The sequence below is a fragment of the Xenopus tropicalis genome, chromosome 5, assembly GCF_000004195.4.
Source record: "Xenopus tropicalis strain Nigerian chromosome 5, UCB_Xtro_10.0, whole genome shotgun sequence".
Taxonomy (NCBI): domain Eukaryota; kingdom Metazoa; phylum Chordata; class Amphibia; order Anura; family Pipidae; genus Xenopus; species Xenopus tropicalis.
In genome coordinates, this window is record NC_030681.2 from 101,280,115 (window position 1) to 101,305,079 (window position 24,965).

Consider the following 24,965-nt stretch of genomic DNA (forward strand, 5'->3'; position numbering starts at 1 on the left):
TGAGTGCTTAAGTTGTGTGCATGGAATATTCCACCTCCCCTTATCTGCATTTCTACATACTTCTATCTCTGTCAAATTTGGAATACCTTGAGATTTTTCTTTGCTCCTTTTCCTTAGGCTGTTATATAAAAATTGTTATTTATATGCAGAGAAAAAGTACAATTTCTATTTAGACACTGATTGTAAGTGCTAGCATCATTCTCTGTGGATCTGGGTAGCTTCAACAATGCAAGTGTAGTTTGTAAGACCAAAGTATCGGAGTAGTTTAGTCTGGGGGCCTACCACACAACAGAACCTTGGTCTTTATTTCTGATCTGAAGACAAGTGAACAAATGTTTGGAAGGTGAACAGCCTCTTATGTTATATGACAAAACTGAGATGTTGTTTATTTAAGGATCATAAGAAAAATACAGACTTAATTAGTACTCTTATCAACTGTTTCCATGGAAATTAACTTTTTTTTTTTTATTCAGTTAAGTTTTTGTTCCTAAATAAGGTTCTGTACAGAAGTACTTATGCAGATAATTTTATGGAAGACTTAAAGATATACTGTTGTGTTTTTGGAAAAAAAAAAAATCAGTTAATTGAGCTTCTTTAGCAATCTTGCATTGAAATCTGTTTTTCAAAAATGCAAACAGGTGTTTTTTTTTTTTTTTTTTATATTTTGAAATTTCACATGAGGCTAGTCATATTTTTCATTTCCCAGGGTGCCACAGCCATGTGACTTGTGCTCTGATAAACGCGAGTCACACTTTACTGCTGAGCTGCAAGTTGGAGTGATATCGCCCTCCTCTCAGCAACTGATCAGCAGAACAATGGGAAGGCCGCAAGATAGCAGCTCCCAGTAGATATCAGAATAGCACTCAATATTAAAGGAACAGTAACACCAAAAAATGAAAGTGTATAAAAGTAATAACAAGATAATGTACTGTTGCCCTGCATTGCTACAACTGGTGTGTTTGCCTCAGAAAGACTAATATAGTTTATATAAGTAAGCTGCTGTGTAGCCATGGGGGCAGCCATTCAAAGGAGAAAAGGCACAGGTTACTTAGCCGATAACAGATAAACCCCCATTATATGGGGCTTATTTACTAGTTATCTGCTATGTAACCTGTGCCTTTTCTCCTTTTTTCCAGCTTGAATGGCTGCCCCCATGGCTACACAGCAGCTTATTTATATTGTAGCTTTTCTGTAGCAAAAACACCAGTTTTTTTTGCAGGGCAACAGTGCATTATATTTTAATTACTTTAAAACACTTACATTTTTTGATGTTACTGTTCCTTTAAGAAATCTAAGTCCAGCTTGGGACTTCTCCAGTTACATGGAAGTGGGAAAAACAATAGGTTACCTGAAAGCAGTTCTAATGTGTAGTGCTTGCTCCTACTACATTTGTTGGTTCAAGAATAGACTGTTAAATGGTAGAGTGAATTATTTGCTATGTAAACAGTGTAATTTAGAAATAAAAAGTGCACCATAAAAATCATGACTGTATCCTATTAAGAGGCTAATTTGAACAGAACTCCTGCTGCAGCTCTAGCTGTTGATAGCTCAAATCACACATTCTGATGGGAGGGAGTTCTTATGCATTCTTGTAGGGGAGGGAGAAGGGAGAGAGCAGAGAAGTACGCAGACTGTAGCCCCAGGAATGAAGGAGAAATGAAGCATTTTTCTGAGAGAGGAAGTCTGATACTGAAGTACGTGTACATAAAAAGACAAAGCATCCTGTGTGTTTCTTTTGATAGAGGACTCAGTGCAGCTTTTCTGTGAGTGCTTATGGCTATATTTACATAGACCTTTCTGATTAAGCTTACTTAGTTTTTTTACCTTTCCTTCTCTTTTTAGTGCTGTTGTACTGTAGTGCATCTGGTATTTTAAGATTCTTCATCCACTCATTAATGGTGTTTGAAATAAATAACCGTAAGGGACTTCTCGCTAGCTAGCAAAGGGAATCGTCATTTGAACATACTTCCTTTTCTATTTGGTAATTAGGAAACAATTCCTGTCCTACTGAATGGTGGTACTCATTTCTGATTTCCCGCTTCGTGCTGTAGCCCTAAGGGATTTTTTACTGGTAGTATATTTGCTGTGGAGCTTACACAGCTCTGGTTAATGGTCTGATTAGTGTTTCCATGAAGTACACTCGTGACCTAGGTACTTTCACCCAGGTTTATTATACATGCAGCTGACTAGAGAAAGATGTCTGCAGGTCTTATAATGACAGCAGTTTTTAGCACAAGGTCTATGCATATGAACCTGGTACTTGGATCAGTTTCTTGTGCTTTTTTCCAGTGACCTTAGCCACTATAGACAGTGTCGTAACTAGATGTTACTGGGCCCCAGAGCAGATTCAATTTATTCATTCATTATTAGGGCCAGACTCTTGGGGGGGGGGGCCCCCCTGCAGCCACATGGTCTGTTTCCGCTGTAGTTGAAACTATGTAGCTGCTACTAGACAATAAGATAAACACCAAGTTCAAGAGTCTTTACTACAGACTGATTGCTTAATGTGTTTTTTTTTTTTTTTTTTTCTTTTTTTTTTTTCTGGTATTTAATTTTATTTCCACAAAAAGGTAGTCACTTTATTAATCAAAAGTCATAAATACATTCATCTTTCAAGAAGATTAAAAAAAACAAACAAACAAACCAAGCAGGTGTATATGATTTTTAACAGCTGTTTGATACTCTGTTTATTTAGAGAACCCCCTTGGCTCTATTTGATCCACCAATATACTCTGCCAGGTGAAAAAAAAGATGAGACTTTCTGTTTCTGGCATTTCTTCTCATGTTCCCTGATGCCTCTTGAAAATGTGCTTGTTGTAGAAAGAAAATAAGATACATTTGAATTTTTTTTTTTTTTTTTTTTTAATGCACTCATACACATTTAACTCTGGCTGGATCATAAACCTACCTTAACAGCTGTTCATGGAAGGCAGGATTTCTGTGGAACTACCGAGGGATTTAGGAGGAAGAAGGATTATTAGAATATTGCATCACTGATTTCTAGTAGTGATACGTCAACTATGTGTGAGTAAAAAGGAAGGGTACTCATACCTTTTTATTATAATCGTAAAATGCCTGTTTTCATAAATTGATAAAAAAGTTTTCCTATATAAATAACATTGTATTTGGCGCAAAAGGAAGGTATGCTTTCTCAATGTAGTTTTGATCCATTTCTGTTGCCAGAAGCAAAAACATTTTATTTTATATTCATCTGTGTGTGCCACTGCTGCAGCTTGTGTGCAGTAAATGCAGAAAATGGCAACGTTTTGGTTATGTGGGCTTTGGGCTCACAAAATTTTGTAAAGCTGGTCTTGTGTATAAATGTGGCCAAACAATTCAGTCATTAAAACAGTATTGTATTACCTTTGGTTGCTGAGACCTTGAATCAATGTCAGCAACATTGTGGTGTGCCAGGAAAGAAAAACAAACGATATTTGAAAATAATAGACCCCTAAATAGATTTCTTTATATTTAAATAGAACTATTTGAATTCACATAAAGGAACATGTGCCCTTGAGCTGCAGTTCGTCCAGAATGCGGTATTATCTGTTCTTTCTTCTTGTGACATAGCACAGCAACCTCACTGCTGTCAGTGCGCTTTTAATATAGTATCATAGGACTAAAGCCGGCCATACACGCACCAGTATCATACAAAACCTTTTTTCGTACAATATTCGGTGCATGTATGGCGGCTCGATGATACGACCGATATAGCAAAGGCTGCAGATATCTGCTGTCTCGCTGATCGGCCAGGTTAAAAGATTTTGATCAGGCACGTTGAAGATGCCCGATCAAAATCTACGTTTAGGGCTGAATCGGCAGGTTGAGGTAGAATTTCTATTGTTTCTAGCTCCTTATCTGATTTAACACTGAACATCAATAGAGGGTGGGAACAATCTTTTGTGCGACCAGTGGTAGTTGCATAGGGTTGAAAAAAAGACCACAGTCCATCAAGTTCAACCCATCCAAGTAAACACAGCACACACAACCTATACTTACCAACCACTAATACTAACTGTAGATATTAGTATCACAATAGCCTTGGATATTCTGATTGTTCAAGAACTCATCTAGGCCCCTCTTAAAGGCATTAACAGAATCTGCCATTACCACATCTCTAGGAAGGGCATTCCACAGCCTCACTGCCCTCACCGTGAAAAACCACGTACACTGCTTCAAATGGAAGCTCCGTTCCTCTAATCTAAAGGGGTGAGCTCTGGTGTGTTGATTGTTTTTATGGGAAAAAAGAACATCCCCCAACTGCCTATAATCCCCTCTAATGTACTTGTACAGAGTAATCATGTCCCTTCGCAAGTGCCTTTTTTCCAGAGAAAACAACCCCAACCTCGACAGTTTAAAGGACCAGTAACACAATTTTTTTACATTTCAAATATACATTTTATACACTTTAGCTAATATATATAACAGACTGAAATTTAAATATGATAGGTGGTTATTGAATAAAAATCATTACCTTGGATGTATAGGGCACAGCTGAAAAAGGCGATGTGGCGACTTCCTGTTAAAACAGGAAGTTAGTTTCCTGCATTTTCCAGTGTGAGGAGACTGCTTTAAAAGTTTATTTATAGATTTTTTTTTTTTTTTTTTTTTTGTACTAGTTAGGGAGAGGGTTGGGAGACGGAGGCTCTCTTATCTCCTGCTCTGTTTGTTTTTCTGTGTGAGTGGAGCGCACTGCTGACATTGTATGGGGAGAGGGAGGGGGTAGAGGGGGAAGCTGCCCAGAAGTATGTCAAACGAAGTGCTGCAGCCTGAGCCCTGAGAATACCTGGTAATGGTCCTTATTTAAAATCTACTTATGCTATTAACATTTATGTATTTAAAATATGCTAATAAAAGTGTGTAGAAGGCATAGATCTAATGTAAAAAAATTGTGTTACTGGTCCTTTAAATCTTCCATCCCCTTTACCAGTTTAGTTGCACGTCTCTGCATCCTTTGATTCAATGCCCTTTTTTATACAAGGCAGCACTTTTATTTGCTTTAGTAGCCACAGAATGACACTGCCTGGAATTAGACTTATTATCTACAAAAACCCCTAGATCCTTCTCCATTAAGGATACCCCCAACAAACTACCATTCAGTAGATAGTTTGCGTTTATATTATTTCTACCAAAGTGCATAACTTTGCACTTGTCAACATTAAACCTCATTTTCCAGTTTGCTGCCCAGTTTTACAATTGTCAAATTGCTCTGCAAAGCAGCAGCAGCATCCTGCATGGAACTTATAGTTTTGCACAATTTAGTGTTGCCAGCAAAAATAGAAACAGTACTCTATTCTCTTCTATTCTCCTGTTCACACCTCAGATTGTATGTAGTGCCTGACCTATGCTGCCTGTGTGTAGGCAGCATGGGGTAGTCAGAGTATGGCAGATAGGCAGCATAGGGCAGGGAGGGTATGGCACACACACACACACAGGCAGGGTAGGGCAGGCAGAGTATGGCGCACACACAGGCAGCATAGGGCAGGCAGAGTATGGCACACACACACAGGCAGCATAGGGCAGGTAGGGTATGGAACACACAGGCAGCATAGGGCAGGCAGGGTATGGCACACACAAGCAGCATAGGGCAGACCGAGTATGGCACACACAGGCGGGGTAGGGCAGAGTATGGCACACAGGCAACATAGGGCTGGCAGAGCATGGCACACATGCAGGGTAGGGCTGAGTATGGCACACATAGGCAGCATAGGGCAGAGTATGGCACACACAGGCATCATAGGGCTGGCAGATCATGGCAGACACAGGCAGGGTAGGGTGAGTATGGCACACACAGGCAGCATAGGGCATGCAGAGTGCTGCCTGTGTGTGCCATACTCTGCCTACCCTATGCTGCCTGTGGGAGGTGAACCTGGCAGGGGTTTGTTTTGGGAGTTTGTTAGCAGTTGGAAATAGCAGTTAAATGGTCCCTAAGGTGTGTAATTATATGCTGGGGGTTGCTGTGCTAACCACAGAGGAGGTGGAGGCATATGGATTTAAGGGTGTGTCTTAATATGACATAATATAATTCTTTCACATATGAATGATGATTGATATCCCTGCAGTGAGGACGAAGCAGTTGGGTTTTTGCTGCACTACCACCATTGTGATAAAATGGGTGTGGTTTGAAGTGGGTTTGGTTTAAAGGGGGAGTGGTCAAAACTGGCTTCCATTAGCGGCCCTCGGCACCGCAGAAGTTGGACAGCACTGTTCTCAATTTGATTATTAACCTTCTGTGAGGTACTGTATCAAACGCTTAAGCAAAGTCAAAGTAGATGACATCAACTGCCATTCCAACATCAAGGTTCCTGCTCACCACCTCATAAAAGGCTACTAAATTAGTCTGGCAAGATCTGTTAAGCATAAAACCATGCTGGCACAAACTTATAATATTGTGAACTTCAATGTATTCAAGTACCCTATCCCTTATTACCCCTTCCAAAAGCTTTCCTACTACTGATGTCAGACTAACAGGCCTATAGTTTTCAGGCTGAGAACAAACAAATAAATTAGGTTGAGGAGACTGCCTCATACAGACAAAAGCAAACAAAAGGAATTCTGGGAGTGAATTCCAAACTCTTAAAAAAATCCCATTTACATGGGTTTATCCTATAGGCTACAGCTCACCCACTGGATTTGAAGCTGAAGCCAGGACAATAGCTGATCAGATTCCCAACTACAGACCGGTTTCGCCCTTCTTGGGGGCTCATCAGTGTAGTGTAGGGTTTTCTGATCAGCTTAGGTAGAGTCACCATGTGGTTCTACAAACAAATAAATTAGGTTGAGGAGACTGCCTCATACAGACAAAAGGAATTCAGGGAGTGAATTCCAAACTCTTAAAAAAAAAATCCCTATAAGATAAACCCATGTAAATGGGATTTTTTTTAAGAGTTTGGAATTCACTCCCAGAATTCCTTTTGTTTGCAGGCTGAGAACGGGATCCCTTTTTAAATAACGGCACCATATTAGCAATTCGCCAGTCTCTCGGCACCATGCCAGACCTCAACGAATCCTAAAAAATTATGTGAAGAGGCTTGGCAATCGCAGCGCTCAGCTCATCCGGTCCTGGAGCTTTGTTTACCTTTACATGTTCAAGTCTCTCTTGAATTTCCTCCTGAGTGACCCATGTGTCAGTAGCTAAATTACTAGAACTGGGCATATTAAAAGGGAAGCCTTTATTAGCTGGCTCCTCAGATGTATAGACAGATGGGGAAAAAAAAGAGTTCAAAATTTCTGCTTTTTCCCCGTTCTCATCAACCAGCTTACCCCCCTGTGATAAGGTTCCCACCCCTTCTTGCTTCTTTTTTTTTTTTTTTTTTTTTTTTTTTACTATTCACATAATTAAAAAATAATTTTGGATTCTTTTTACTCCTAGCTGCAATATCCCTTTCCATCTCTATTTTAGCTTGCCTGATAGCTTTTTTGCATGCTTTATTTGCTTCCTTGTACCTGATGAAAGTTTCCGCTGTCCCAGCTAACTTGAATGCTTTAAAAGCACGTTTTTTCTTACTAACCTCGACACTAACACTTCTATTCAGCCATAAAAGTTTTGCTTTGCAATGCCTCTCCTTGCTTACAAGGGGAATCTACTGTTGTGTATACCTGCAAAGCAATGTTTTAAAGATGTTCCATTTTCCTTCTGTGTCTTACCCCATGAAAAGCCTTTCCCAGTTGACACATTGCAGAGATGCCCTTATACTGGCAAAGTCTGCCCGTCTAAAATCAAGCGTTTAGTTAATCCCTTATAGAGCTGTCTCTGCAGCATTAACTCAAAGGAGACCATGTTATGATCACTGTTCTCCAAATGCTCACCCACGCAAATGTTAGAGATGAGTTCAGTATTATTAGATATTACGAGGTCCAAAATAGTCATTCCTAGTAGGTTCTTGAACCGCCTGAAATAAAAAGTTGTGATTTAGCATATTTACAAACCTACTAGCTTTTTCTGACTTAGCCACCCCATTACTCCAGTCAATGTCCGGATAATTAAAGTCCCCCATAATAACAACTTGACCCAGTTGTGAAGCCTCCTCCATCTGCAACAATAGCTGGGTCTCATCCCCCTCATCTATATGGGGTGGTTTATAGCATACACTAATGATCATTTTCTTTGTGACCTTCAGCCCTACTGAAATGTCTACCCAAAGAGATTCAACTTTTTCATTGGTAATATCTTTATTACATGACTTTAAATCTGACTTTACATAAAGACAAACCCCTCCACCTTTCTTAATCTCTCTGTCCCTCCTAAAAAGTGTATAACCATTTAAATTCACGGGCCAGTCGCATTTTTCATCCCACCAGGTCTCAGTGATACCAATTAAATCATAATTTTCAATACATGCAATAGCCTGCAGCTCCCCTAATTTACCCGACAAGCTTTGCGCATTAGCCAGCATGCAGCGGAGATTACTTCTTCTCCCTCAGATGTTTACATTCGCTAACGGAGAGTTAGAGCTAAGGTGAAAATTAGTCTGTTTCCCTTGTAACAACGGAAGCTCCTTATCTGATAAACTATATGCCCCCCTCACTCCTCCCCCACAACCCTTTACTAGTCCCACTGCCCCATCTACACTAGCTTTCCCATAAAACTTTAGCTCACCCAAAATCCATCACGCCACAATGAAACAAGGTCAGGGAAGTTTGGACCTCTCTGTAAGCCTGTGGAGTTTAACTAGTCCCAGGGGAACAGCACAATGTAGGCGATTATGGTTACCTTTCGATCTGTAGAAGAGGGTATTTCTGTGTGTAAAAAAAAAAAAAACACAAAACCCACTGTGTGCTTCAAGCTTTGAAAAAATTGCAGCCACTGTCTTGAAATGTACAACAGACTCTTGTGGAGTCTTGGAATCCATTATGACAATCTTACCATCATTATTTATTTTTTTTAATTTGTTTTTTCTGTAACTTTAAGAATCCTGATCTTGTTTACCATACATTTCTTTTTTTTCTCTTAAATCGAAGGCTACATAAATATGCCCTAACTTTTTTTCCCCTCTTTCTGCAGTTAGGTTTTATTACAGTCTGTTACCATTTACCTAGAAGACATGTGCTGACTTCATTACATTATGTCAGTGGTTACATTTGCTAGATGAGATATTCTTGATTGTACCTCATGTATTGTCCATGTAACAATGATTACAGAATTATGCAGCACTGCATTCAAAAATTGTTAGAAAATTTAGAGTGAGGAAATTATAACACACACCGCCACCAGGGTTACAGTTCTCTTCTGAATTAAAACAGGTATGGGACCCATTATCCAGATTGCTCGGGACCTGGGGTTTTCCGGATAAAGGGGTCTTTCCGTAATTCAGATCTCCTACCTTAAGTCTATTAAAAAAAATTATTTGAACATTTTAAATAAACCCAATAGGATTGTTTTGGCTATAATAAGGATTAATTATATCTTAGTAGGTACTGTTTTATTACAGAGAAAAAGGAAATCATTTTCAAAAACAGGTATAGGACCCTTTATCCAGAATGTTTGGGACCAAGAGTATACCGGATAAGGGGTCTTTCCGTAAGTTGGATCTCCATACCTTAAGTCTACTAAAAAAAAATAAAAATAAAACATTAATTAAACCCAATAGGACTGTTTTGCCTCCAATAAGGATTATTTATATCTAAGTTGGGATCAAGTACAAGGTACGGTTTTATTACTATAGAGAAAAAGGAAATCCATTTTAAAATTCTGAATTATTTGATTAAAATGGAGTCTATGGGAGACGGGCTTTCCATAATTCGGAGCTTTCTGGATAAGGGATCCTGTACCTGTATATAGACCAAGTGTTTAAAATTCACAAACACGATGATATAGATAGTTGACTGTACTTGATATGTACTAACATCAAACCCTCCATCCAAGTTTATTTAAGGGACATACATTTTTTGGACACTGTGGGACCCATTCATTAAACCATGACTGGAAAAAATTTGGAGTAACCACAATATTTTCTTTTGTTCGAAGATGTCATGAAAATTTGTACGAAAATTTCATGGTTGTGTTCCGAAAGTCACAATTTTCGGATCAGAGCGTTCATAACGGAGTGAAAACCTTTCTGGCTTTGAAACCTTCAATGTATGACTTTGGAAGCCTTCCATAGGACTCGGTGGCACTCTGCAGCTCCAACCTGGCCAAAAGATAGTCACAATACCGAAGCTTGAATGAATTCCAAAATGTTCGTAGGCGTTGCGAAAAATACAACTTTTTTTGTGGAAGTTAACAAAAACCACAATTTTAACGAAATTATTGTGGACATTAAGAAAAGTTCTAAGAATAAAAAAAAATTGGTTTAATGAATGGGCCCCTAATTGTAGCTCTTGAAATAAAGTTAAAACTTTTTCCCATGCCACACAAGCTGTTTTGATTATAAATGCATTATACCCTATGATAAAAAACAACTTTATTTTGTTCCATTATTTCCTTTAAAGTATACTCTCCCAAACACATTTAAGATAATCACAGGGCAACTGGGCACTAAACCAGACAGCGGAGGAAGACTGCCCAGTTACTGTACATACCAATGACACGGGTGCTTACATTTTCCACCTTGTCCCTGAGAAATTTGTGTGATCTTGGATGCAGGAAAAGGTGATGTACCGTGTTAGCCAGTCAAAAATGTTTACAGGGTAATCGGCTTGAAAAAGGAACTAAAATGTTCTGAAAGCTTGCTATGGTTCTTAGTTAGCCAATAAAGGCATCACCTTTATACCACTTTTGTTATTTTTTTATTTCAAAAGGGTTACCCTGTAAACATTTGTGATCTTGGACAAATATGGCGGTATGCGGCTAGCATTTTAAAGTTACATAGCAGCCCATCCAGCATGAAATGGCTGTTATTTTTAATAAATGGAAATATGAGAGGAGAAGAAAAAGTAACAGATTCAAGTAAATTGACTTCTTGATTCACACATTAAAATTTACTTCAGTTTGACTAAATTATTCATAATTAAGAGTTTTACCTTAAGTAATCAGAGATGACACAGGTAGTAAGCACTGAATAGGTAGTGAGCACTGATGATTGCTTTAGGAGATGTTGTGGTACTGTAGATTTTTGAAGGACTGCCAACGCCAAAAATCAGGCTTACCAGTGCTGAAAAAAAAGTGTATGTTCTTCGGAAGCTCCTATATAGTTTATATTATTAAAACTACCATTTGTCCTTGGGGGTTGCTAGTCTAGGTTTAGCAGGGCTTTGGGCTCCGCATTTGTTTAGCAGATAACAGAAAAGCAATTTGCAATACATTGGTTTTCATGCATACAAGGAGATCTATTAGCTGGATGTCATTTGTGGCTTTCTACACTTGTAGGTATATGTACTGGATCTTTATTAAACTTCCTCAGTTAGAGGATTTATTGGGTATAATATGGTCTGTTTTACAATGCTGAGTAAATCTCTTGCTTATGTTTGCATCAGGTGGTAACAAGCGTGGATTCCACAGGACCAGAAACCAGTCAGAAAGTGCTTGTGCACCCCCAAGCCTCAATAGGAAAAGACAGCTCTCAGAATCCCAGGGTGAAACTATGCACAACAGCGAATTTCTGAGCCCAGTTCAATCTGGAACCCAAAGAGGTACCCCAATAGAATGAATCTCCTACTTTCTTATTAATACATTTGTGCCAATGTTTTATTCCTGTCCAAAATAACCAAGAAAAATTGTGAATTCTTATGTAAAGTGGACTTTCCAGGCTAAATGCTTTAACTGTATACTTACGTAGCTTTATGTATGAGGCACACTAATGCTTTCCATATGTGAAGATATCTACTCGTTGGGCAAACAAGTGCATCTTTGTGCATCATTGCTAGGGACTGTGTTTTGGAGTTTGTTACTAATCCAAAGTGCAATCGCAATAAAAACAAAAAAATGTATTATGTTTGTTTGTTTAGGTTAAATATAATTATAGCCAATTATTCTAGTTTTGTAAGGAAATACATTACATTACATTACATTTGTTCCAGTCGAGCTTAGGTGCTTTCACACAACCTTGGCCTTGTAGATGCCTTGCAGTCAAAACACCTTTTTGCATCTGCAGTTGTGTAATGGAATGAAAAATAGTTCCAATTCAAAATATTGTGTATGAAGATTCTCATTCATCCAGGTCATGATATACAGTATCTAGTAGAATTAAGTCTAAAACAACTGGACTTTTCTGAGTTTTTCTAAAAAACTTTTCACCACTCATCTGAGTGGCTTCTTCAGTTCAAATGACTTTTAGAGAATTCCCTGGCATAAGAAGTTATTAGAAGTGATGAGCGAGTTTTTTTTGGCAGGCTTGGATTTGCAGTGAATTTCTGCAAATAGTTTTGCAAATTTTCTGCAAATAAATCACGGGTGTGTTTAAAAAAAAAAAAAAAAAAAAAAGGCACAGCCGTGTCTAAACAAAGATGACGGCACACGTGTTTTATGAATTTTTAACTACTACACACATTTTACCATAGTTTTGCAAATTTTCCTCAATGGATAATGGAAGTTTGGGATTCATTAACATTATCTCTCGTCCCATAGCTAAATCTCAATACATGGTCCAATAATAAACTTTCACACCCGCTGATTCAACACACCTCTTGTATAGTGGGCTCGAAAAAGTCCAGTTGTGTTAGACTTAATTCTACTAGATACAGTAATTCAAAATATTCTTAACTCAAAATATTTAAACTTGCTTTAAAACCTGCGACAAAGGTAAAGAGATAATGTATGTGTATATGGCTTGGTTAGTTTAATTATATGCTTAATGCTATTATGTTAAGAAATTATTAGACTGCAAGGTTGTGCTGTAATAGTGATATTGTACCACCCCGTTAATAAGAAGGTATGCAAGCAGAATAATGTCTATAACTTTTCTCGCCTAGCAAAATTGTAAATTTTTTTATAATGGTGATGGTCAAAAGTAGATGTGAGGTTTATATGATCACATGGACAGCTCACTGTGATGGTGACTATAATTCTAAAGGTATAGTCATTCCATTCCTGGTTCTATTCATAAAATGCATGAGGCTCACGGGTACATATCCAAAGTGATGATACTATTCTGCTGTGTATTTTAAAGTAAATTTTATCTTGCTTTACTGCTTTGCAGATGGCGTGATTACAGTGGGTTTGCATTTTCAGCACTGTGGACAGCAGTAACCTGCATCATGAAATAAACCCCTCAGCTAGCTGCTGTCTGTAAAATCTGCAGTGCTAACTACTGTTTTATATGCTAACTAATACTTTTGTGCTTTGTACCAGAATTTAGACTCTTTAGTTGACTTTGAATGAAGAAAAAAAAAAACTTTTTTTTTTTTTTTTTGTAAATTATGAACAGGCACAAATCGCAGCATTTTGAATAATAAGAAGAGTGGCAAGGGTAAAAAAAAGAGTGTTTTTGAGGCCTACATGACAAAAGAGGAAGTGTCTGCAGGGTTGAAAAGAGGAGAGCTAATCCAGGTACCTATCTCTTTCTTGATGTTTATTGGAGTAAATTTTCTAACTTTGTCTTGATGTGTCCTCTGGTAGATGTAAAGTAACCCTTTTAATATTTGTCACACTGCTTAAACATATTTACAATTTAAATTATTATTCCTTAAATGTAATGCAATTATGGTATCTCTTACCTGGAACATATAATAAATATACATAAATGGAGGGCACTCACTTCACATACAAAAAAAGCAATATAGGTGTTTGGTGCAAAAAACCCAAAAGCTGTACCCCCATATAGGGTACCTAAAACAGTAATCTTAAATAGGATAAGGGTTTGCACACAAGCACAGTGGTATTATTAAAAAAGATATATTTTTATATAATATGCAAATGATTTAACAGCAATCAATTTTAATTACAAAATTACAGAAAATAATACATAAATTTGTAAGATAATACATACCACAAAATGTGCATAGGCAAAAAGGAGACACACAAGTTAGCGGATACACTTGCCAAAGATGAGAATTACCCCAACATTTCAGCAAAGAGCCTTTCTCAAGAGGAATCGTTGGGGTAATTCTCATCTTTGGCAAGTGTATCCGCTAACTTGTGTGTGAGAGCGGCCCACAGACTGTTGCTGGACTGGTGCTGGCTAAAATAGCAGCCACAGCTTTTCTTCTTCCCCCTGGGGACACACATGGAGATTTTCACTGTGGAGACCTCCAGTCTCTATGTCTCCGTCTTCACCTGAAGCCTCAGCGTGCACAGGATGGCTGGGACCTGACAGGGGGAGCCGACCTTGTTTGTGGGGCTGTCGCTAGTGATGCGTGAACTCCTTTCCCCTTGCCATTCGCGCATGCGCAATAGGATGCCTGCGACCGTGGTTACCATCCGCGCATGCAGGAACGGCTAGGAGAAAGGAGCTGTGGCAGATAAAAGGTATTCCAGTCTCCCTTACCACTCTGCCGAAATGCATAGCGCGGAGCCATGCCCATCACTAGGTCTTATCAGGGTATAGCTTATATTTAACAAATGCATAGAAATCCTGCTAGGGTTTCATTTTTGGGTAGGTCTTATTTTCGGGGAAACACGGTATTGTAATTGCACAATTTGGTAAGCTGTGTCTCACAGTGTATGTATATTTTAAGGAAGAAAAAACCTGAATTGTCTTCTACAGAATATCTGTAAGTTAACTCATTTCTGCCAGAAGCGGACTGTACATGCGGTGCCTATATGGGCCACTGCCTGAATTAGAGCATTCTCCGAAGCAATTAGCAAGGGTTAAGGGGAACATACACAGGCAGGTTTCAGCTGCCGATTCAGGTCCTTCAGACCAATTTGCCAGCTTATCTTCTGTGTATGGGCATCAGGCAGATATGATTTTTCCATCGGATCAGGGACCACATTGTCCTCGGTCTGACTGAGCCTATGCCCATAGTTGTAATTTGCCCGTTGGGAAAATAATTTATATCAAACAAACTAAAACTCCAACATTATATGGCTCTGCCAAAAGAATGGGCAGGAGCTCATATAAAGTGGAGGAATGAGAGCTGTTTGAGCACCCATATAATATGTCTACAGGTTCGGTAGTCACAGTGCTTGGGTTGTACAGCTTACTCTGGAATGTCATTCCCCTCAGGCAAAAACATTTTTTGTCTCATAAAACTTCAAGTCCCTAAATGAGGAACTGGGTTTCCCCAACCCACATTTAAAATGTATGGATTATTACTGGAGTAAAATTGGTTATAAGAATAAATTTTCTTTGCATTTGTGACTGAATATAAACATAAAAAAAAACTGTAGAACGTGCAGACCTTTTCCACCAGGTAAACTTGTCCAGGGAGGAGGTGGAGCAACAGATGGATAACATGGTAAACTCATTGGTACTCTTTATTTGTAAAGAACATAAGTTTTGTAAATGTACATTGTAAAAAGTGGAAAAAATAAGGAAAATGTAGAACACTCTAACCTAAACCCTAAGTAAGGTTTTACGCACATATTCCCCTTTTAACAATGTTTAAAGGGTTTATTTACCTTCAACCTTCTACCTAAACTTTTTAGTATGGCCTTGATATTCTAAGACAATTTGCAATTGGTTTTCATTTTTTTTTTTTTTTCAGTTATTTAACTTTCTCTTCATCAGCTCTCCAGTTTGGAATTGCATCTGGTTGCTAGGGTCTTGTTTATCTTAGTAACCAGCCAGTGGTTTCAATGAGAGACCGGAATATGAATAGAACAGGTATGAAAGTCAAGGTAACAATAATAAAAGGTAACAATAATAAAATTGCAAACTCAAGTGCAATAGTTTTGACTGCTGGGGGTCAGTGAACCCCATTTGAAAGATGTACAAGAGGAAGGAAAATCAAAAACAATAAAATAAATTAAATAAATAAGACCAATTGCAAATTTGCTAGGAATAGGGCATTCTGTATAACCTCCCCTTTAAAATTCCAGTTGCTGCCTGGAATCTCTTTTATCGTTTAGTAATGACCTCTGCAAAGGGCTAATGGTTATTAACCACATGCCCCTTGATTATTAATCAGAGGGGCAAATGCTTTTATGTCCATGTATGTATGTGAAACTTTATAAAGCGCTAGGATATGCATTAAACATTGTTGCAATGTACTGTGTATATACACACAAGAAAATTAACATTATTATAATTAGAAAATAAGTATAAATATACAACAAATGCAGTGTGGTAACACACATTAGGAAGGAATCCCTGCCCTTTATAATTTTCACTAATGAAACTTCTGTTTTACAAAAATGCTGTAATATTCATACAAACCATATAATTTTGTAAAGTATGTTTTTTTCAGACTTGAAAAGGTCTTTTTTTCACATAAAACTGGCAAGCTTGGCTAAGTATAGGCAGGGTATCTCTAAGCTCTAAATTACAGGAAGTCCGTCATCCCTTAGAATCCATTTTAAAGGATATTTAAACCCCACACACAAATTTGACCAGTGAACATTTAATACCTGCCACTCCAGAGGTTAATAGTAAGACTGTAGAATACCCATATTCACTTAATTTCCTTCTTTACCTGTAACCCACTTGACCCCTCCCTCAGGAATTGGCTGTTGGCTCCTGAGCATGCTCAGTTCTCAGTTCAGTTTATTAAACACACCTTCCATTCTAGCAGCCAATGAAGAGATGGCATTGCTTGTTCCCATAGAAACTCAGCTCTAGGCATCTGTTCCTATGTTGTATCTCCTCCTCTCACGAGCTCAGCTTAAATTAGTTATTCACCTTTGTGTTAACTTTTAGTATGATGTAGAGAGTAATATTCTTAGACAATTTGCAATTGGTCGTCATTTTTTATTTGCAGTTTTTTTTAGTTATTTTGCTTGTTGTTTATCAGCTCTATTTCAGAGTTTCAACAGCGTGCTAGGGGCTAAATTACCTTAGCACCCAGAGAGTGGATTGAATGAGAGGCTGATATATAAATAGGAGAGGGACTGAATAGAAAAATAATTTTTTTAAAAAATGAACACGAACAATAAAACTGACCCCGGCAGCCAAAAAAATATTGCTCTGTGAGGCTACAGTGACCCCCCCCCCCCCATTGAAAGCAGGAAAGGGTCAGAAAAAGAAGGCAAATAATTCAAAAGCTATAAGAAATAAATAATGACCAATTGAAACGTTGCTTAGAATTGACAATACAATAACATACTAAAATACTAACCTCCCGTTTATTATTACAATGCTCAAACAAAGAAGAACTTTTTGTGAAAGGCAGTTCTGCCTGTGTGAGCCTGCATTGTTGATGAAATGTATGCTGAATAAGGGTCTGTGTGTATGCTGTTAGCAGATTTAGGGCTCTGGTACACGGGGAGATTGGTCACCCGCGACAAATTGCGCCACCGCGTATGCCATCCCACCGGCGATTTACATTTTCGCCGGTGGGATGTCCTATCGGGGCGATTAGTCGCCCGCAACAAGAGATTTGTCGCGGGCGACTAAACTCCCTTGTGTGCCAGAGCCCTTAAATGTAACTGATTATGTTTTAGAGGCAAATATGGCCACCAGATGAAAGCTGCTATTTGCTTTAGGAAAATGTGATAGTGCTAGCAAACGGAGGGGATATATGCAGTACACATGATAGCATTTGGTTGGGGAAGACGTGCCCAACTGATATACATTGTAGGCAAATGTAGGCTTTACATGTCCTTTAAGCAAGTAATTCTAATTTTTTTTTCATTGTCCGGTACCTTGACCGTTATGGTAAGGAAACTGCATAAATTCATGGCAGTAACAAATAAAATCCTGTTTGCTTAATTTAATGTTAATATGTTTTTATTCGTATATAGAGGTCCAAATTATAGAAAAACACCAGGTCACAAAAACTGATACTGCATCCCATAACTGTATATAGCTGTTTATGGGAAATGTCTAGAAATTGCCTCAAAGATTTCACTTTATAGCACTATCTCCCAAAAGTATGTATGTAAAGTGGTATGTGAATTTGTCTTTTTTTTTTTTTTTTACAGGTTAAAACTAGTAGTAAAAAAAAAAAAAAAAACCAATGCAGAATGTAATGAAATCACTAAAAATACATTTAAATGAGTAAAAAAATAATTGGTGAAAATAGATGGTTGAGATACTTGTTAGGTTAGCTAGGTATATACAATAAAGTATATTTAATAAAAGGGCAATACATGTATGGGATCCCTTATCCGGAAACCCATTATCCAGAAAGCCAGTCTCCCATAGACTCCATTTTAATCAAACAATACTGAATTTTAAAACTGATTTCCTTTAAAACAGTACCTTGTAATTGATCCCAACTAAGGTATAAATAATCCTTATTGGATGCAAAACAATCCTATTGGGTTTAATTTGACATCAGCATTCCTGTATATTGTAGCCTACCTACACTTAAACCATACAAGGCTCCCTTTTTCTTCAACTTATTAAAGGGATGGTTTATATTTAGACAACTGCATTTCATCTAAAAAAAAATCAAAAAACTTTTATATGTTAAAAATGTCCAATGTTTGCGACTGACACATTGCCATTCATTGCACATTCATTTGCATGTGTATGCTCTTGCTTCCTGCTTTGATGTATTGACCAGACCACCACTCCTCTCCTGACCCTTTTGGCAGTACCATGGGATTGGAACTGGGAATCATTGCTGTCTAATGTACCCATTTGTTTTGCACAACAAAACTCCTTTCACGTCCTTTAAAAAAGTTTGCAATGTCAAAGGACACATTAATGTCAAACACAGCACCTATCCATTTGTGTTCGTTTTAGAACAGGAACTGGCAGTTTTATTTATTTTTTTATTAGATTTATCACTTGGTTATCTATAACGTGCAATAAGTTTTCTTACTGGAAGTGAGTGCCTTGCTTGCGATTTAATTATAGAGTTAAACTACAAATTTCTGCAGACTATTGTTTGAGAGCTCTTCCATTTTAATTGACAGCACAAAGAAGTAACCAACAGAATTAAGAGTTGCTCTCCAATAAGATTTTAGTAAAGGCAAGCAGTTGGTGGTGATATCGGTATGAACCCATGTGTTCTGAAAAGTTGCTTCTCCCACAGATCAGTTTCTGGCCTGGCTGTGATCACACTTAATTTGCATTTTATTAACTAGCATTTGTTACTCTCTGCCTTCTGAAATTGTTAGTGTAAGCATGTTTGTTAAGGTTTTGCATACATGGTGATATGAATAGTGACAATTACTGTGCAAAGGTGAACAACCCCTTTTAAAGTTTATATTGTCTCATTTGGATCTACTTGTCAATGGGATTTTTATAAGAACGATTCAATTTTCGCAATCTTGTTTGTGTTTTTTGTTGCTGGGGCCAATGACCTTAAAGGGGTGGTTAACCTTTAACTAAGTATGTTGCAGAAAGGTAATTTCTAAGCAGTTATTCAATTTGTCTTTATTATTTACCTCTTTAGATTTTGAATTATTTCTTCTTCAGAATTTGTAGTTTTCAAATGGGGGTCACTGTCCCCAGCAGGCCAAAAACTATTGCTCTTTAGGGCTACAGTTTTATTGTTTTTGCTACTTTTTCTGTTCAGGTCCCCTCTTATTCATATATCAGTCTTTCATTCAAACCACTTCCTGGTTGAAGTTAACTTGGATCCTAGCAACCAGATAGCTGTTGAAACTCCAAACTGGTGAGTTACTAAACAAAAACTACAAATAATAATATTAAGACCAAGTAAAAATCAGAATATTACTCTACATTAAACTAAAAGTTAACTGAAAGGTGAACAACCCCCTTAAAACTATAAAGCATTTTAATTTTTAGGCTACAAATAGAGCAGAGTAAAGGCAGTTATAGACAGCTGATATTTGTAGGTATCCAACCTATCGGCCCTCAGACCAAGCAAATGGATAACACAGGACTTGCCTCCTTTTTATTTTTCTGATTGTTTGGGCAGATAGCCAAAACCATCAGTACCAGAAGAAGTAAGGAAGTCGGTTCTGTTACTTATCTGTTGGTTCACTGGCAGATGTGGTGCTTTGGCACATAAGTTTTTCAACAAGTCCAAACTGACTGATATTCCCAGTAAGTGTGGTTGTCACATAATGAATACGGTACAAAAAATTTAACCTCACATTTTAATATAGTGTTTACGACGGGTCTCCTAAAAAATTCACACAAAACAACCCTAAAGGGTTTTTAGGGACTGCAATAATTTTAAAATGCTAAATGCATATTACGGTTATTAGTTTATTTTCACATTTATATATACAAGTCAACAGAGCAATTTATCAGACTGAAAACCACTTAAAACGATATTGACAATCCAAACTTCTTGGAATGAGTCTTTGTATTTTTGGAGCTAGACCAGTCTTATAATATAGCCTTGATATTTCACAGATGTCATTATTCTCTATGGAAGCAACCTGACTTCTGGTGTTCAGTGAAGAGTTAGGGCTGAATTTTTGGGCTGCTGTAGTCTGATCCAGTGATTCTGGTAAAGCAAAGTGCCATAATGTCTTATCTTTGTAAACTGCAAGCTTTGAGGCAACAATTCTTAAACAGCTACATTTATCAAAGTTTTGCAGTTCCGAAGTTCAGAAAAGACAGTTATAGAACAAGTGGTATGTTTTCACTGAAGCTGAAATGTCCATCATAAAAATCTGGATGCATGTTTTTATTTTGGGTTTTCAGTATGCTAAATGGATAATCCTATGCATAGTATGAAACTGTTCAGAAGTTCAGTGGAATTAAACTTTTTAATGTTTTATTTTTTTAGGATGTGGTAGATAAAATGCTATAAAGTTGTGCAAATAGGGCAGTGGCACGCATGGAGATTAGTCGTCCCATGATAAATCCCAGATACTGTGGGCGACTAATCTCCTTGACATGCCATCCCACCGGCAAGAATGTGAAACGCCAGTGGGATGGTATACACGTTGCTTTGTTTTCCCGAAGTTGCCTCTCAAGGAAACTTCGGGCAACTTCAGGAAATCGAAGTGACGTGTTTGCCATCCTACCGGCGATTTACATTCTTGCTAGTGGGATGGCATTGCGGGGAGATTAGACACCCGCGGTAACGAAGATTTATCCCGGGGCAACTAATCTCCCTGTGTGCCAGTGCCCTAAAGGCAATTTTCATAAATTTCTTATGCAAAGCTGTGTAGTTTAGGTTTTTGGAGTAGAAAGATATATTTATGCAGTCTAAACAAGGCATAAAGAATAAGTGAAATCCTGCAATGCTGCTGCATGAAAGCTATAAATAGTTGTCGCAATAGGTAGATTTTAGAAATGTGTATTGGTGCAGTAGATCGAGATTAACTGAACTGTACACTACTTTTAAATCCATAAACTTCAATATATATTTAGGGACAATATTTTTTTCACTTGCAAAGTAAAATAAACTCCGTGAAAGGGTAATTATTTCCATTGCTTTGTGTTTGTTCTCCGTGATAAGGACACTAATGAAATGCTGTTCTAGAATTTTCATCTAAGTAACCCTAGTATGATATAGCGACCCCCCTCGTTCTTACTAGTTAGACCTCCAACCACCCTGTCCCTGTACACAAAAACATCTGTTCTGTGCAGATGGGAAACGCTGCTTGTTCCAGATATGAGATCACAGCGTGAAATGAGCAACATGGTAAATAGGATTTTGGTTGGGAGAGATATTGGACCCATCTGCTCACAGATATAAATTTTAAGAAGTGTTTTAATTGCTTGTTAAAGAGAAGAAGCCAGAGCTGGAAATCTTTCACAGTGAATGCACTTCTTCTGATGGTGGACTTAATGTAACACTTGGCATTTTATATTTTGTTCAGGGATATAACTTAACTCTTTACAAACATCACATAACACAGTGACAGGGTTTTTTCAACCTGTAATTTCACTGGGGTGTCCTAATTCTTTGCTTTACCACTGGTAGTCTTTGATGTATTAAACTACAATTCCCTGCAGGGTTTGCAAAATAGAAATTTCCCACTTTTTTTTTACATGCTAATATTATACCTCAAGTAAAACTTTTTTTCATCTTGATTAAAGTGAGACTGACTGAATTTTAAAAATGAATGGTATTTCATACCAATGTCCCTCCATTTTTTTTTTTTTAATCGAAAATTTGAGGCTTTTCAATTGTAAAGCTAATTGAACTTTTAATTTCAACTATCTTAGGATACTTAGGAATTATGGTTCTCCATATTATCCTATACAGGTAGTGAGCTGATTTCCACCATACTAAATTCTCTGTTTTTGGGGAAACAATTTTAATTCTCCAGGACATCTAGTTCCAGGTACGTTTAATCCACCAACCAGTTGTTTGATGTTCAGTTCCTTCTCTTGCCCTGTCTATGGAATCCTCAGGAGACAAATAAGATTCCCAGGTGCCCCATATCATTATGACTAGCCCCAGTTATTTTATACAGGCAAAGCATTTATAGACTAGTCGGTGAAGGAAAAGTCAATTTAACTCTGTTTATTATGCAGATGTTGGCAGTTTGATCTCTTGCCTTTGCCTCATATAAAACCAGCACCTATATTTGGTAGTTTTTGGTCCATGTATTTCTGGGGTCTGGATTGCAGTTTGATTGCTTTTGCTGGTGAGTCATTTGTACGTAAATTAGAGAATTCTTTGATATTGTCACATTTTTTCACAGCAAAAACATGTCTCACATTTCACCTTTTCTCATACATGAGAGTGCCAAACTTCTCATCCATGCCCTCGTCATATCTTGCTTAGAGTACTGTAACTTACCGCTCTGGGGACTTCTAAAACTGTCTAAAAAGGACCCCACTTCAGTCCATCGTGAACAGTACTGCCCATCTCTGAGAGAGCATCATATAAAGGCTTTAAGGTACTTGTACTTACCTACAAAGCACGCACCGGTGCTGCACCACTGTATATAACTATCCTAATCCCCCAAGTACACCCCCAGACATAACCTTCGGTCTGCACACGACCCTCCTCCTTACTCCTTACTTCATAGTTGTTAATATTGGTGTGGGGGTGATATCACTATAGCTTGCAACTCAGCAGTAAAGTATGACTGAAGCTTATCAGAGCACAGGTCACATGGCTGTGGCACCCTGGGAAATTAAGAATATGGCTAGCCCCATTGGAAATTTCAAAATTAAATATAAAAAACTTTGTTTTTTAGAAAAACAGATTTTGATGCAGGATTCTGCTGGAGATGCTCAATTAAAATTTAAAAAATGTGTTTTTCCATGATAGTATTCCTTAAGTACAAGGAAGTTAAAGGTGAACTAACCCCCACCCCCAGACAAAAGCCCCCGTCCACTTTTACTGACATCTAATGAGTCCACTCCCTGCTTCCTCAATTTCAGTAAACAGTGTCTCTGATAGTAAAGCTGATATATGCAAGCAGAAAAGCACAGCGGCGTGTTTTGCATCACAGTGCTTGGTGGCACATACACAGTTAAGGATACTCCAGGATTACCTTCAACTGCCGGACTGTCTTTGTCCAGGCCAAGTTTAATTTGGTCATAATTATTATTGCAGCCTCTTGCATGTATAACTTTTTTTTTTTTTTTTTAAGTGCTACTCTATTATACGGTGCTGTATAAAGCATAACCTGAAGATGTAAATTTGGCGTCATTAGGTACCTGATAATATAAAATGTATATTTTCTCTGAGTCAAGTGGTTAAGATCAGTTTAGAATACGTTCAATTTTAATTGTATCCAAGTAGCACCCTAAATATTCAACTCCCTTGGTCAATAACCCTTGCAGCAGCATTAACATAGCATGCATTTGCATTGTATTATAGTGATATGAACATTTGTTGGACGTATGCTGTTTTGTTTTACTATGTGCTGATTTTCAGTGGCCCTGAGCCTGCAAATATGCTTTAAGACAAAATCTAGAAAGTTAAAAAACAGCTGCAGGCATGTGGTATGTCAGATCTTTGGGTGAACTTCTGTTTGCTGCCTTGGAAACATTGGCTCACTAGATGAGCTGCAGGTGGTGGTTTGGCTGGTTAATATACCCACTCTAGGAATACAGCCTTAGTGATTGAGTGGGAACTCCACACCTGAATATCGCCATTCTCCTCTGTCCATTACATTATTCTGCTAATACAGAATTCTTATGTATCTACACACAATAACTCTTAGCCTTCTGGTTTGTGTGTGTGTGATTATAATCATGTATATCTATATTTGTAAAATATATATTGTGGACATATTAATGCAACTGTGTTTATGAATGATATCAATTAAAACTTGGCTATGTAGTGTAATGTTGTAGTTTTGGAAGGTTTATTTTTTATTAAAAGTATTCTGACTTTTTCAGAATAAATGTCTTGTTACACAGACAGCACAAAGTATGTTGCAAATAGGTTTCATTATGGTTTGTTATTAATTTCTAGGGTCCCCTGAGGATTAATCCCAAGAAATTTCATGAAGCATACTTGCCATCACCGGTAAGTTGGATTCTAAACTTCGTATGAATGTTTTCTTTGTTCCTGGTTTTATTACAATTGTGTGTTATGCCATTATAGATGTTTCAGTGTCTACAGGTTTATATGAACTGAATTTTCATTGTGTTAATGCTTGGACCTTGTATAAGTTTTGCATGTACAAATATAACACTAGCACTTTATATAGATGCAGTTCAAGGACAGTTTAGAGCCAAACACTGCTTCTAAACCAGCTGACTTGGGACCACCAGTTAGTGTAACTAAACCTCCAGTGCGTATCCCTTAAGAGATTTCTTCATTTTCCGGTACATTAAACTAAGCTCCCTTTAAACACATTTGCAGTGTAATTCTGCTCTGGCTCAGCAACTAATTTGCTTTGTTTATCAGGAAATAAAATCTGTGGCCATTTTAATTTGTATCTCTTGTATATGTAAAGCATTACACTGGTTCCCACAGAACAACACTGCTTTTTCCAAAATCCAAGTATAGATTTTACAGTTTAGGAGAGTGCTAATATACAAATTATTTTTGCATTCACTTTGAGAGTAGGCCCAGGGGCAAATAAGACAAAATTCTGAATCTGCATCATCTAGGTTGTGCAAACTGTAAAAAAAGCATTTTAATGCAATTGATTGTGATTTAATGAATTCAAAAATATATTTGTCGTGTAACCACAC

General features: G+C 37.6%; 1 protein-coding gene across 5 annotated transcripts in view; it reads left to right on the plus strand.

Annotated features, from left to right (window-relative positions):
- Positions 1–24,965, plus strand: part of dis3l2 (DIS3 like 3'-5' exoribonuclease 2) — a 225,945-nt gene that overhangs the window by 6,180 nt on the left and 194,800 nt on the right. For 3 of the 5 annotated variants that reach the window (XM_031901823.1, XM_031901824.1, XM_031901826.1), the window contains 3 exons: positions 11,416–11,571; positions 13,305–13,426; positions 24,238–24,291. In XM_031901823.1, coding sequence (XP_031757683.1) covers positions 11,416–11,571; positions 13,305–13,426; positions 24,238–24,291 — 332 coding nt within the window. 5 annotated transcript variants of the gene reach the window in all.